The sequence below is a fragment of the Dasypus novemcinctus genome, chromosome 13 (assembly GCF_030445035.2).
Source record: "Dasypus novemcinctus isolate mDasNov1 chromosome 13, mDasNov1.1.hap2, whole genome shotgun sequence".
Classification (NCBI taxonomy): Eukaryota; Metazoa; Chordata; class Mammalia; order Cingulata; family Dasypodidae; genus Dasypus; species Dasypus novemcinctus.
The window spans coordinates 45,847,194-45,862,235 of NC_080685.1; the positions used below are offsets into that span (position 1 = coordinate 45,847,194).

General features: G+C 33.2%; 1 protein-coding gene and 1 long non-coding RNA gene across 7 annotated transcripts in view; one reads left to right on the plus strand and one right to left on the minus strand.

Annotated features, from left to right (window-relative positions):
- Positions 1–4,637, minus strand: part of LOC131280918 (uncharacterized) — a 56,286-nt gene extending 51,649 nt beyond the window's left edge. The window contains exon 1 of the long non-coding RNA XR_009188614.1: positions 4,548–4,637. This is a non-coding gene — a long non-coding RNA (uncharacterized lncRNA). The remainder of the gene's footprint in view (positions 1–4,547) is intronic.
- The window catches only part of DCAF6 (DDB1 and CUL4 associated factor 6), a 173,157-nt gene that overhangs the window by 57,604 nt on the left and 100,511 nt on the right, over positions 1–15,042 (plus strand). For all 6 annotated transcript variants that reach the window (XM_012527431.3, XM_004464197.4, XM_012527432.3 and 3 more), the window contains exons 5-7: positions 4,563–4,676; positions 9,858–9,993; positions 11,185–11,399. In XM_012527431.3, the coding sequence (XP_012382885.2) occupies positions 4,563–4,676; positions 9,858–9,993; positions 11,185–11,399 (465 nt within the window). The remainder of the gene's footprint in view (positions 1–4,562; positions 4,677–9,857; positions 9,994–11,184; positions 11,400–15,042) is intronic.

Consider the following 15,042-nt stretch of genomic DNA (forward strand, 5'->3'; position numbering starts at 1 on the left):
CCTCTGACTCACTATGTTATTCAACGCTAGATTATTTTCTAGCTTTCTTTCAATTGACATTTACATCCCCAGACCACCCCTTTCAGCCACAATCCATTTATAAACCAACCTTGTTAGTTATATTCACTATAATGTTTTACCATAACTCTACCCATTTCCACACTTTCATAGTCAAACTGATTAAAAATTTTACATACATTAAGCATCAGTACTCCCTTTTCAGCCCTCACCCTATCTCTTAGTAACCTGTACTCTAGGTTTTAATTCTATGTGATTATTCTTCATTTTTAGTTCATATTAGTGAGACCATACAATATTTGTCCTTTTCGTCTGGCATATTACACTCAACATAATGTGCTCAATATTCATACATGTTTTCATATGTGTCCCAATTTCATTTCTTCTTACAGCAACATAATATTCCATCGTGTATATATACCACATTTTGGTTATCCGTCATCAGTTGGTGGACACTTGGGTTTGGCGGTTGTGAATAACTGTGAACATAGGTGTGCAAATGTCTGTCTGTATCACTGTTTTCCGTTCTGGGTATATTCCCAGTAGAGGGATTGCCAGATCATGTAGCAGTTCTGTATTTAACTTCCTGAGAAACTGCCAGGCTGTCTTGCACTTAGGCTGCACCATTCTACATTCCTACTAACAGTGAAGGAATGTTCTTATTTCTCCACATCGTCTCCAGTACTTGTTGTTTTCTGTTTTTCAAATAATGGCCATTCTTTGAGGTGTGAGATATTATCTCCTTATTTTGATTTACATTTCCCTAATAGCTAGTGATATTGAACATTTTTTAATGTGATTTTTGACCATTTGTATTTCCTCTTTAGAAAAAAAAGTATATTTAAGCCTTTCGCCCTTTTTAAAAAATTATATTGCTTGCACTTTCATTGTTGAGTTGTATGATCTCTTTGTATAGCATGGAAATCAAACCCTTATCGAATATGTGGTTTCCAAATATTTTCTCCCCCTGAATGGGCTGCCTTTCCACGTTCTTGACCAAGTCCTTTGAAGCACAAAAATGTTCACGTTTGAGGAGGTCCCATTTTTCCATGTTTTATTTTGTTGCCTGAGCTTTTGGTATAAGATTTAAGAAACCACCACCTACTCCTGGGTCTTGAAGATGTTTCCCTACATTTTCTTCTAGGAGTTTTATGGTTCTACCTTTTATGTTAGGTCCTGGTTACATTTTGAATTATTTTTTATATAAATGTGAGATAAGGGTCTTCTTTCTTTCTTTTGGATATGGATATCCAGTTTTCCCAACACCATTTGTTGAAAAGACTGTTCTGCCCCAGCTGGGTGGGTTTGACAGCCATGTCAAAAATCACTTGACTATAGATGTGAGGATCTGTTTCTGAATCATCAGGTTCATCCATTGGTCTATATGTCTTTTTTTATGCCAGAATCATGCTGTTTTTACCAATGTAGCTAGGTAGTATAATTTAAAGCCTGGAAGTGAGAATCCTCCAACTTCATTTTACCCGTTTAAAGTTGTTTCTGGCTATTTGGGGCCCCTTACTCTTCCAAATAAATTTGATAGTTAGGTTTTCTATTTCTTTTAAAAAGGCTGTTAGACATTTTATTGGGATTACATTGAGTCTGGTTATCAGTTTGTATAGAATGGACATCTTAACGATATTTATTCTCCTAGTTTGTGAACATGGAATGTTCTGCCATTTATTTAGGTCTTCCTTGATTTCTTTTAGTAGTGCATTTCTGACTATAGATCTTTTATGTCCTTTAATTTATTCATACTTTATTCTTTTAGTTGCTATTGTAAATGGAATTTTTTTTCCTGACTTCCTCCTCATATTGCTCACTAGCAGTATATAAAAACACTACTGATTTTTGTGTAGTATAATAATCTTGTATCCTGCCACTCTACTGAACTTATTAGCTCTAGCAACTTTGTTGTAGGTTTTTTGGGACTTTCTAGGTATCATCTGCAAATAGCGCAAGTTTTACTTCTTCCTTTCCAGTTCAGATGCCTTTTATTTCTTTTTCTTGCCTGATTGCTCTGGCTAGAACCCTCTCACACTATATTGAACAACAGTGGTGACTATGGTCATCCTCGCCTTGTTTGTGATCTGATTAGGGATTAGGAAAGCTTTCAGTCTTTCACCGTTGAGTACAGTGTTAGCTGTGGGTTTCTCATATATGCCCTTTATAATGTCAAGAAAGTTTCCCTCAGTTCTTATTTGTTGGGGTATTTTTATCAAGAAAGGGTACTATATTGGTCAGATGCCTTTTTTTGTGTCAATAGAGATGATCCTGTAATTTTTCTTCCTTGATTTATTAGTGTGATATATTACACTGATTTTTTTGTGTTGAACTACTCTTGCATGCCTGGTATAAAAACCACATAATGATAATGAGTAATTCTTTTAATGTGTTGTTGGATTTGATTAGTGAGCATTTTCTTGGGGATTTTTTTTTTATCTGTGTTCATTAGGGAATTGGGTCTGTAATTTTCTTTTTTCATAATATCTTTGTCTTTGGTATTAGAGTGATAATGGCTTCATAGAATGGGTTTGGTAGTGTTTCTTCTTGTTCAGCTTTTGAAAGAGTTTGAGTAAGGTTAGTATTAAATCTTATTTGAATGCCCAATAGAACTCACTTCTGAAACCATCTAGTCCTGGACTCTTCATTTTGGGGAGTTGTTTATTTGATGACTGTTTCATTCTCTTTACTTCAACAAACCTTACTGGTTTGTTGAATTCTTCTGTTTCTTCCAGTGTTAGTGTAAGTGGTTGTTCTTTTTAAATATAAGCACTGAAACTATAAATTTCTCTCTTTGACTGCCTTCACTGTAACCCATGTGTTTTGATATATTGTGTTCTTGTGTGCTTATTTTCATCTCAAGGTATTTACTGATTTTTTTGCAATTTCTTCTTTGACCTACTTGTTTTTTAAGAGTGGATTGTGCAATCTCCATATGATTGTGAATTTTCCCTTTTTTCCCGTCATTGATTTCTAGCTTTATTCCTTTATGATCAGAGGAAGTTCTTGGTATAATTTCAATCTTTAAAAATTTTTTGAGATCTTATTACCCAACATTTGGTAATTTTCACAATTACCATTGTTGTTTGGCTGTTGATTTTTCAAGTTTACCACATAGCTAGAGAGAGAGGATGGCAGTAAGGCAGGCTAAAATGCCTCAAAGATATCTGTATTTTCCTGAGGTTAAGCCTGCTTTTATTTACTTTTAAAAAATAAATGTTCTTTGGTTTATTCCTAGCCTTCATCTAATTCCCAGAGTACCAAAGAAGTTGATTTTTACAATTTTTGCCAGTGTTGTTGCTTTTATCATAGAGCAGATTTTGAGAGGTTCAATTTATTCCGCCTTTGCAGAAATTGCTTTCTCTCCAGCATTCTTCAGTTTTCCTCTACTTTGCTGAGGATAGTTAAGATGTAAGTAAGGGTTCTTAAATAATACAAATTTCTATAATATATCAAAGGGCAATCAAAACGTTGTAATAATTAGAAATTTGTTTTAGTAATTTCCATTTATTTCATATTTTCAGCAGAGTGATGACTGCAACTCAGTTGTTCATTAATTAATTAGAATGAGGAAGTGACTTATTTCAGTTTAATAAATGTCCTGGGAATATGTGTTTCTAATTATTTGGTCTCTGGTCAGTAGTATACAAACTGAAAAGTAATTTTTTTCCTTTATTAAGAAAAAGATAATTTGAAAATTTGAAAAAACTCAGTCATCAATACTGAGTCAAGATAAAAGTACATAAATATTTCTTACTGATGAAATACAGTATATGCAATTAGTTTAGAACTGCTGTCTTGGTTGGATGGAACTAATTACATTTCATAAATATGAAGTATGTCAAAATTGTCTACTTTAAAGTGTGTTCTCATGTTGAGCATAACTGTTTACAGTTCTTTTTGCAGGATATAAATCTTATTCTATGTTGATTGCAAAATTGGTTTAATAAAAGCAAAGGGCATATCTGTATTCAGGCTTATTAGCACAGCATGGTGAACAATTTTTTGAAAGGTCACTTTATCTTCTTAAAGCATTTCAGCTTAACACAATTTTCTTAACACTAGAGAGGAAAATTTTGTTACATATTTATAACATACCTGTAAATTCACATACAGAAAACATAATTATTTTAAAAATAATTTGTAAAAGCCATCTAGGGGGCTAGTTTTCATCTCAAAATGTTAAAATTTTATTATTTAAAAGATTTTTTTGTCTGAAGTTTTATTAATTCCCATCTTCAAAATATTGAAACATTAATTCATTTATTTCTTGAGATTTCTAGATATATGGTACTTTATTTTTAGTTGTATTTGTGTCTTTTTATTTGTATTTGTATTTATTTTTATTTATTTTTATTTGTATTTGTGTCTTTTTATGTGGTATGTTTGTATGGTACTATTTTGAATCATGGTAGGTAAGTCATAGATACATGGTTCTTAGTTTCTTTCACTTTAGTCATTTTTTGACATATTAGCAATAGTTTTCAAAGCCATGTGTTTAAATGTTCAACAAAATTAACAGTACTTACGTTTTTCATCTTCAGATTATGACTGTACCAAATGATCCTTATACATTTCTCTCTTGTGGTGAAGATGGAACTGTTAGGTGGTTTGACACTCGCATCAAAACTAGCTGCACAAAAGAAGATTGCAAAGATGTAAGAATCAAATTTTTGTACTATTGATGGGTAAACAAAGTTATTATTAAAATTTGATACTAAGTTATCTACATGAATTTGGAGTGAATTTCTTAAATTTTGTTTTGCTAAAATCTTAAATAAACATCAAAGAAGTGTTTTAAATTAAAATAATGAAGTAAGGGGATCTGTATTTTAATTGCACAACTGAAATATGTGAAAAATTTTAAAAATTATTTAATATGTTCTCTAGAACATATTCTAGAGTTCTAAAAACTTGAAGTTATAAATATATTTCAGTTGATCATGGTGATAATTTTGGATTACCAAGCAGCAGTGATAGAAGCATGCAGTTGTTTAGTGTCTTTTTTAGTTCCTGTGCTTTTAAACCAAGAATTGTGTTATCTTGTTTGTTTGTTTTTAAGAAATAATGGTATACCATTCTGTCCACATGTTAATTCAAGCTTTAACTCACTTCTGCAAAGATATATCTTCACCATCAGTTTTATATATTTTTAAATAAATCAGTTTTATTGGTGCATATTAATGAAGGATGCAATCCATCCAAAGTGTACAATCAGTGGTATTTGTTATAATCACATAGATATGCATTCACTCTTCAATCATTATTTCATTAATTATTTTCATTATTTCATTAATAATGAAAACAGACAAAAGATTCATCACTTCCCAATGTCTCTAAGTTTCCCTTTCTGTACATTGTTGCTATTTTAGGCTATTCTTGCTTATTTATTTATTTATTCACTTAAAAGCTGTTTTTTTGAGATATTCACATGCCATATAATCTACCTCAAATGTATATACTCAACGGCTTTTATTTAGTTTGATCACAATGTTGTGCATTCATCACCACAGAAAATTGTTTTTAGGTCATTGATCCATTTTGAGTTGATTCTGTCATGTAGGGAGTGAGATAGGGGATCCAAATAAGTTTTGGATTATTTTATGTAGTTGAAACAGAAGAAAATGAAAACAAAAAGTAGAAAGTGAAAATTTTTAAATGTATACATTTTAAGTCCATTTTTATGTTATATACACAAACAGGACAACATTAAGTGATAATTAAATGCAAAATATTAGCTTGTTTACTAGGAACATTTGGTATACCCATTTCGTAGTAAATGTTAGGTCCTAAAATTTATTATAACAAATTCTTTTAAAATCATGTTGTAGTATACAGTATAGTAGGACTTACATAGTGCTTTGCTAAACAAAAAGTCTGTGAAAATAAGGGAGAAGGCAAGGATAATAAATAATTATAAAAATGTTTATATATAAAAGTGAATAGAAAAAAAGTGAAGAGAGCGTTAAAAAAGGCTAGAAACTGGAGTAGTAGTTCTTAATGAAAACTTTTAGAATTATGAAAGTCATTCAGTGAATGAATTCTGTGTAATAGGAATAATCTTCAGAGATTAATTCAATAAATAAAGCAAGGTTAATGTAATTTAAAAATTCAACCATACTTCGAAGAATAAGGAGCTGAATCATAGACAAAATAATATAGAATTAATGGAGTATGTTAAGGGAGTAATAGGTCTTAGGTTTTCTAAAATTTGTGCAGAAATGAGTAATGACATTATAGTAAAACCTGTCATATAGGATTTCTGTGTGGTGAACATACTTTGTTTTTGAAACAGAAAGAGAGGTTTTACAAAATTAAGAAAAGTGTAATACTTAAAATCAGCTAGTAATATTTTTCTTACATTTTAATAGTAACAATTAAAATATTAGGAGTACCATATAAGAATCATGAATACTTCTCATGAGTGAAAGATTATACCTCCCTCTTTACTAACTCAAGAAATCCAGTAACAATAGGCATTTTTTTTTTTAGCAAATCAATTTTATTGATAACATTAATAAATTATATAATTCATCCAAAGTCTACAATCTTTGGGGTTTGGTATAATCTCATAGTTATGCATTCATCACTTCAGTCATTATTAGAGCATTTTAATTATTTCAGTAATAATAATAAAAATGAGACAAATAAAATTCTTTAGTTCTCAATCTGTCTCTGGTTCCGCTGCTGTGCATAGCTGCTATTTCTGGCTATTCTTGCACCATTATTTATTTATTTATTTTATTGAGATATATTCACATACCATACAATCCTTCTAAAGTTTATAATCAATGGCTTTAAGTATAATCACAATGTGTTGTACATTCATCATCACAAAATATTTTACAATTATTTCAATAGTCCAAAAAGAAAAACTCCCCTTTGCATGCCTTCTCAAGCCCTATGTAACCACTACTCAAATTTCATCTTTATAAATTGATTTATATTTACATTTTATGTACATGGAATTATGCAGTATGTTACACGATGTGTTTAGTTCCTAGTAACACAATCATACATTATTTGTCCTTTTGTGTCTGGCTTGCTTCACTTAACATGTCCTCCAAGTTAATCCATGTTGTCATATGCTTTATGACTTCATTTCTTTGTACAGCTACATAATATTCCATCATTTGAATACACCACAGTTGGTTTATCCAGTCATTGTTTGATGGACACTTGGGTTGTTTCCAACTTCTGGCAATTGTGAATAATGCTGTGAACATCGACATGCAGATCAGTTCTTCTGGGTATATACCCACTAGTGGTATAGTAGAGTCATGTGGCAAATCTATATTCAACTTCTTTAGGTACTGCCAAACAGTTCTTCACAGTGTCTGTACTATTCTGCATTCCCACTAACAGTGAATAAGTGTTCCTATCTCTCCACATCCTCTCCAGCACTTGTAATTCTCTTTTTAGTAGTGGCCATTCCAATAGGTGTTAAGTGATATCTCATTGTAGTTCCCTAATCATTAGTGATGTTGAACATTTTTTTTTCATGTGTTTTTTTTGCCATTTGTATTTCTTCTTTGGACAAGTCTTTTGCCCATTTTTAAATTGGGTTGTTTGTCTTTTTATTGTTGAGTTGTAACATCTCTTTGTATACTGTGAATATTAAACCCTTACCGAAAATATGATTTCCAAATATTTTTTCCCATTATATCAGCTGTCTTTTCATCCTTTTGACAAGCCCTTTGAGGTGCAAAAGTGTTTACTTTTGAGGAGGTTGCATTTATCTATTTTCTCTTTTGTTGCACGTGCTTTGGGTGTCAGGTCCAAGAAACCACCACCTACCACAAGGTCTTAAAGATGTTTCCCAATATTTACTTCTGTTAGTTTTGTGGTTCTGACTTTCATATTTAGGTGATTGATCCATTTTGATATAATTCTTTTATAGGGAGTGAGATAGGGTCCTCTTTCATTCTTTTGGTCGTAGGTACCCAATTTTCCCAGCACTATTTATTGAAAAGACTTTTTTGTCCTGTTAACATGGACTTGGTAGGTTTGTCAAAAAACAGTTGACTGTAGATGTGAGGGTTTATTTCTAGACTCTCAATTCTATTACACTGGTTGATGTGTCTATCTTTATACCAGTACCCTGCTATTTTGACCACTGTAGCTTTGTAATATGTTTCAAAGTCAGGCAGTGAAATTCCTCCCATGTTGCACTTCTTTTTTAGAATGCTTTTGGCTATTTGGGTGCACTTTCCCTTCCAAATGAATTTGGTAATTCCAACTTGGTTGTGCTGTGTAAGTCTTTTGATATGCTGTTGGATTCGATTTGCAAGTAATCTGTTATGAGTGTGTTGTTTAACCTCCACACATTTGCGAATTTACCTCTTTCCTATCTATTGTTGATTTCAAGTTTCATTCCATTATGGTCTGAGAAGGTGCTTTGTATAATTTGTCTTTTTTAATTTATTGAGTGCTGCATTGTGCCCAAAATATGGTCTATCCTGGAGATAGATCCATGGGTACTTGATAAAAATGTATAACCTGCTATGTTTGGATGCAACATTCTATATATGTTGGTTAGGTCTAACTCATTTATCATATTGTTCAAGTTCTCTGTTTCCTTGTTCATCTTTTGTCTAGTTCTAGCTAACGATGTGAGTGGTGTGTTAAAAAAGTCTCCAACGATTATTGCAGAGATGTCTATTTCTCTTTTCAGTTTTGCCGTGGTTTGCCTCATGTATTTTGGGACACCCTGGTTAGTTGCATAGACATTTATGAGTGTTATATCTTCCTACTGTATTGTCCCTTTTATTATTATATAATGTATCTCATAACTTTTTTGTACTTAAAATCTGTTTTGTCCAATATTAGTATAGCTACCCTTGCTCTTTTTTGGTTACTATATGTGTGGAGTATCTTTTTCTAACCTTTTACTTCCAGCTGGGTTTTATCTGTGGGTCAGGGTTGAGTTTCTTGTAAGATGCATATGGATGGCTCATGTTTTTTATCCATTCTGTCTGCCAATATCTTTTGATTAGGGAGTTTAATCTACTCACATTCAATGATATTATTGTAAATGCATTATTTACTTCCACCATTTTATTCTTTGGTTTTTATATGTCATATCATATTTTTGTCTGTCTTTTTACTCAAGCCTCTCTCTCCTGTCTTTTTCTTTTAGGCTATAAGGCTTCCTTTAATATTTCCTGCAAAGGTAGATTCTTTTTTACAAACTCCCTTCCTTAGTTTCTGTTTGTTTGTGAATATATTATATTCACCTTCATATTTGAAGGACAGTTTTTCTGGATAAAGAATTTTCAGCTGGTAGTTTTTACCTTTCAGTATCCTAATTATGTCATAGCACTATCTTCTTGCCTCCATAGATTCTGATGAGAAATCCGCAATAAGTCTTACTGGGTGTCCCTTGTGTGTGATAGTTTGCTTCCCCCTTGCTGTTCTGAAAATTTTCTCTTCATCTTTGAAATCTGACATTCTGAGTAGTATGTCTTAGAGTAGGTCTATTTGTATCTATTCTGATTGGGGTATGCTGCGCTTCTTGGACATGTAAGTTCATTTTTTTGTGTGTGAGAGTTGGGAAATTTTCAGCTATCAGTTCCTTACATACTTTTTCTGCCCCTTTTCCCTTCTTCTGAAACTTCCATGACATGTATGTTGTTGGTTTCATGGTGTCATTTAACTGCCTGAACCTTGCTCAAATTTTTCCATTGTTATCTCTCTCTGCTCTCTCCTTATTGTCATACTCACCAAATTTAAGATTTCTGAGAAAGGTTATTTTCTCTTAATTGATGGGTAAATGTTTTAAATATAATGTTATCTCTATTATATATTTCTATATAACTGCTTTTGTTTTCCTTTTTTAGGACATTTTAATTAACTGTCGACGTGCTGCCACATCTGTAGCTATTTGTCCACCAATACCATATTATCTTGCTGTTGGTTGTTCTGATAGCTCAGTAAGAATATATGATCGGCGAATGCTTGGCACAAGAGCTACAGGTAAGAAGGAATGTATTGCATAGTTGACCAGGAAGGAGACTGGAGGTGCACCTCAAATCAGTGTCCCTGAAGTAAATGCGTACTGGGATTTTATACCTTCTGGGGAAGGTGGACTGAAGGAAGTGGCTAAGGATGAAGTGAAATGATGTGGGCAAATCCAGTTTGGGAAAGGTGGGGTTAACCAAAGCATGCTCAGTTGCGAGTTATGCTTGGTCTTGAAATGGACCCCTAACATACTCAGTGACTAGAACCGGTCAGAGCTGGTTTTAGTAGATGCTGTAGGCAAGAGAAGAAACAGAATCTTATCTCAGGAGCCAGCAGAATTCCTAAGAACTAACATTAGGAGGTGGGCATTTGAATGAAAGGGAAATAGAAACTTCTACAAACTAGTAAGGGAGGGGCTACTCTGAAAAGTGGGTTAGTAAGTGGTGGTTTCAAGAGAGCTGGTAAGTGGCAGTTTCAGTATGATATGAAAGTGTCGGCTTTATTGCTTTTCAACAAATGGGGGCACAATTGACATTTTGGGCTGGGCAAGACTACACTGTGTTAGGATTATACAGCTTTTTGGTATTCTTAGAATTTAGTATTCTTGGGCCTCCAGGACATGAAGTTCCAGTTGTACCACCCAAATTTATTGTAACACCTGATGGTAACCCTGGTTATGAAGACTTATCAGTTAATTAAAATTGAAATAATATTCTTCTCTGTTACCATATGATGCACTGTATTACAGTGAGGGAAATTGCATAACAGAAATCTTTTTAAGAATAAAGGAAATGGTGAATACTCTTAAAAGGATACTCACTATTTTATCCAGTATGCTCATAAATTTGTTTCACTGTTTATATTATAAAAATTGTAATTTGGGGAGAATGTTTGGAAGATGGTTCAGTATAACCATAATCACTGATAATTTTAATTTATCTAAGACCTTTCTATTTTCAATAACAGATTTATGTAATTGTGAGTTTCAGACATTCATGCACTTCTTGGAGATTTGTTGCCTTTATACTTTATTATTTTTTGGTTATGATTATTGAATAAAGAACCTCTTCAAGATAGAAAATATGCTAGCCTGGATTTATATTGCTACATTTAAATCACATATCTCATAATTCACATTAATGGTTTTAAAAATATTTTTAAATAAAACATTATGAATTTTAAATAATTTCCTATTTTCTCATTTAGGAAATTATGCAGGTCGAGGGACTACTGGAATGGTTGCCCGTTTTATCCCTTCCCATCTTAATAATAAGTCCTGTAGGGTGACATCTCTGTGTTACAGTGAAGATGGTCAAGAAATTCTTGTCAGTTACTCTTCAGATTACATATATCTTTTTGACCCAAAAGATGATACAGCACGAGAACTTAAAAGTCCTTCCACAGAAGAGAGAAGAGAAGAGGTAAATTTAATCAAATCCATGTTCTTTATTCAGTTCAGAAAACATTAATTCAGTTACTCCTCAGACCTAATGGGCTGAAAAAAATAGCCCTATTTTCAGTTGATAGTATAGGAAACAAGGACATGAAACACACGTGGAACAGTAGGGGCTAATACATAATTAAGGGTAAGTTTCTAGAACAAACTGTTAAACTATTTATAAGAGAAAAAGAAAATATTAATAGCAAAATGTTTCTGTAACTTCATAGATGAACACCAGCAACAAGAAAGGTAAAAAATTCTAACATTTGCATTTAGAGTCATAGGAAATATGATATATAGATTTCCAGGAGACTAATTTATATCTATACACCAATATGAGTAATTACCTTTTACTAGTCATAGACAGCAGTCTCTCCTCCCCCAGTTCTGCCTCATTTTTATAGTTATGAGCTAATGACAAATAATATTATCTCTAGGAACTTTTTCAAAATAGCCCTGAGGGAAGTGGATGTAGCTCACATGATTGGGCTCCTGTCTACCATATGGGGGGGTCTAGGGTTCGATTCCCAGGGCCTCGTGGTGAAGGCAAGCTGGCCTGCGCAGCGAGCTGGCCCAAGCAGAGAGCTGGCCTAAGCAGAGTGCTGGCCTTTATGGCCAGCTGGCCCGAATGGAGAGCTGGGACAGCAAGATGATGCAACAAAAAGAGACACAGAGGAGAGACAATAAAAGATGCAGCAGACCAGGGAACTGAGGTGGTGGAAGAGATTGAGCACCTCTCTCCCACTTGAGAAGGTCCCAGGGTCAGTTCCCTGTGCCTCCTACAGAGAAGACAAGCAGACACAGAAGAACGCACAGTGAACGGACAGAGAGCAGATAACTGGGGAGCGGGATGGGGAGAAATAAATCTTAATAAAATAGATCTGAGTAAAAGAGGTAAGTTAAAGTAGGTATATCTATTGGAAAATAGCTGAATAAATTATTGTCACTAACATGACTATAAAATAATTACTTATTTATAAGAGGCAAAACTAGAAATAATGTATATTTCACAGTACTCTGCCAAAAAAAAAATGTTTACTTTAACCTGTTATGCTTTTCAGTTTAACTTTTAAATTTTGTCATTTTTTATTACTCTTTAGATGGTAAATGTCTTTTGAAGTTGTAATCATTGCTTTTTATTATCAGTGACTTTGGTATTAGCCCAATACATTTGAAAGTTTACTAAAGAAGAACAAGATTTTGCAGTTCCTAAATTAAATTCTTATACTATATTCAAGGACTGTAAAATTTGGGGAAAAAATCATCAGTATTTATATATATATATGTTACAGGATTTTAAAATGTGAAAGTTGAGTTAGGGAATTGACAAAGAAAAGGGTGTGGTCGCTAATAATACCTGTTTATGAGTTTGTGATCTAGTTGAAAACATGAAATATGCTTTCTTTCTGTTGTTGCTGTGAAAATGCTCCTTGCATTGTGTGCTTAATAAAGGTACCCTCTTTATTAAGGGTAACTTAATAAAGAGTTACCCTCTTTGTTATGTGACTGTTACATAACAGAAGAATAGGAAACTCACAAGCATTTAATTGGACAACTAATTTTGACACCTCAGAATATTTAGCCAAAAGATGTTTATGTAATCAGAGTGAAAGAGGCTGATCTGTGAAAGATTGCTCTTTCTTTCTAAAAAATGTTTCTCCAATATTCCTATTTAAAAAATAAGTAATTCTGAAAAAGGATCGAAATTATAAAAATAATTCATGTTTATTATAACATGAAACAATTCAGAGGTGCATATAGAAATTAAGAATTGGTCTCCCTCTTCATCCCATCACTTTGTCATTTAGTATTTCTATACTAAATCTTTTACAATAATGTTTTGACAAACTCATCTTTTTTTTTAAGATTTAAAAAATTTTATTTCTCTTCCCTTCCCCCACTCCCCCCAGTTGTCTGCTTTCTGTGTCCATTCACTGTGTGATCTTGTCCACTTGTATTCTTGTCAGTTGCACCCAGAATCTGTGTCTCGTTTTGTTGCATCATCTTACTGCATCAGCTCTCCGTGTGTGCAGCGCCATTCCTGGGCAGGCTGCACTTTTTTTTTGCACTGGGCCGCTCTCCTTCCGGGGCACACTCCTTGCACGTGGGGCTCCCCTACTTGGGGGACACCCCTGCGTGGCACGGCACTCCTTGCATGCATCAGCACTGCACATGGTCCAGCTCATCACACGGGTCAGGAGGCCCAGGGTTTAAACTGCAGACCTCCCATGTAGTAGGCGGATGCCCTATCCATTGGGTCAGATCCACTTCCCTTGACAAGCTTATCTTAATTCACCAAATATTTGTTAGGTGCCTACTGTATACCAAGTTCTGTATACTAAACATTAGAAAATCAAGAATGACTGAGACAAAGATATGGCACCTCACTCAAAGAATTTAAAGTCTAGTAGAAATAGAAATATAAAGAAATGGATGTGTAAAACTTAACAATAACAGAATTATATTTAAGAATTATGTTTTACCTAAGTAGAACAGAGGTGGGAGTAATTGGTTTTGATCGGGCTATTTGAAAAGACTGAGCAAATGAGCTTGAACGGGGTTTTAATGCTTGAATAAAAATTTGCTTTTGATTTTTTCTTATGTTTCCATGATAGGTATATTTTTTATTTTCTCAAATTTTCTCAAATTTTATTTTCTCAAACTTTTTTAGTTTCCTTATGTCCTTCAGTTTCTTTTTTCCTTTTTTAATATATTCCTTTGCCTTATTGAGATTTTTGTACTTCTCATTTTCCTTTATTTTTGTATCCTTTTTTTTCCTTTATTGTCTGAGGCTTTCCTCTCTCAGCTTTTAGTTTTTCTCTGTGTCTAAGACCTTTTTCTCTTTATATTCATTCCATTTATAAAGGACTTCATTAAAAGGATTAAGACCCACCGTGTGTTACCCCTTTCTGGAGTGATGTAACCAAACTGCCCTTAACTGAATCTAATTTAATCAAAAATTCACAACAGGTTCACACCCACAGGGATGGATTAGTTTAAGAACATAATTTTCTGGGGTTCTCAAAAGACTCAAACTGGTTTAACCAGAGTTGTTATTTTTTAAAATGAGTAAATAAAAATAAAGGGAGTAATCCACAGAATAGGAGAAAATATTTACAAATCATATATTTGGTAAGGATCTACTATCCAGAATGTATGAAGAACTTGCACAATTCAACAATAAAAAATAATTTAAAAATGGGCAAAGGGTCAGAATAGACACTTCTTCAAATTAGATATACAGATAGCCAATAAGCACATGAAATGTCCAACATCATTAATTATAAGGGAAATGTAAACTAAAACCACTGTGAGATACTACTTCACTTCTACTGAGGTGGCTATAATAAAAATGGACACTAATAAGTGTTGACAAGGCTGTGGAGAAATTGGAGCCCTCAGACATTGCTGTTGGGAATATAAAAGGCCACTTTGGTGGTTACTCAGAAAGTTAAAAATAGAGTTACCATTTGACCCAGAAATTCTATTCCTAGGTATATACAGAGAATTGAACACTAATATTCATGGGAGTATTATTCATTATAGCCAAAAAGTGAAAAAGACTATCAACTGATGAAAGGATAAACAAATTGTGGAAAATCCATACACATATACAATGAATA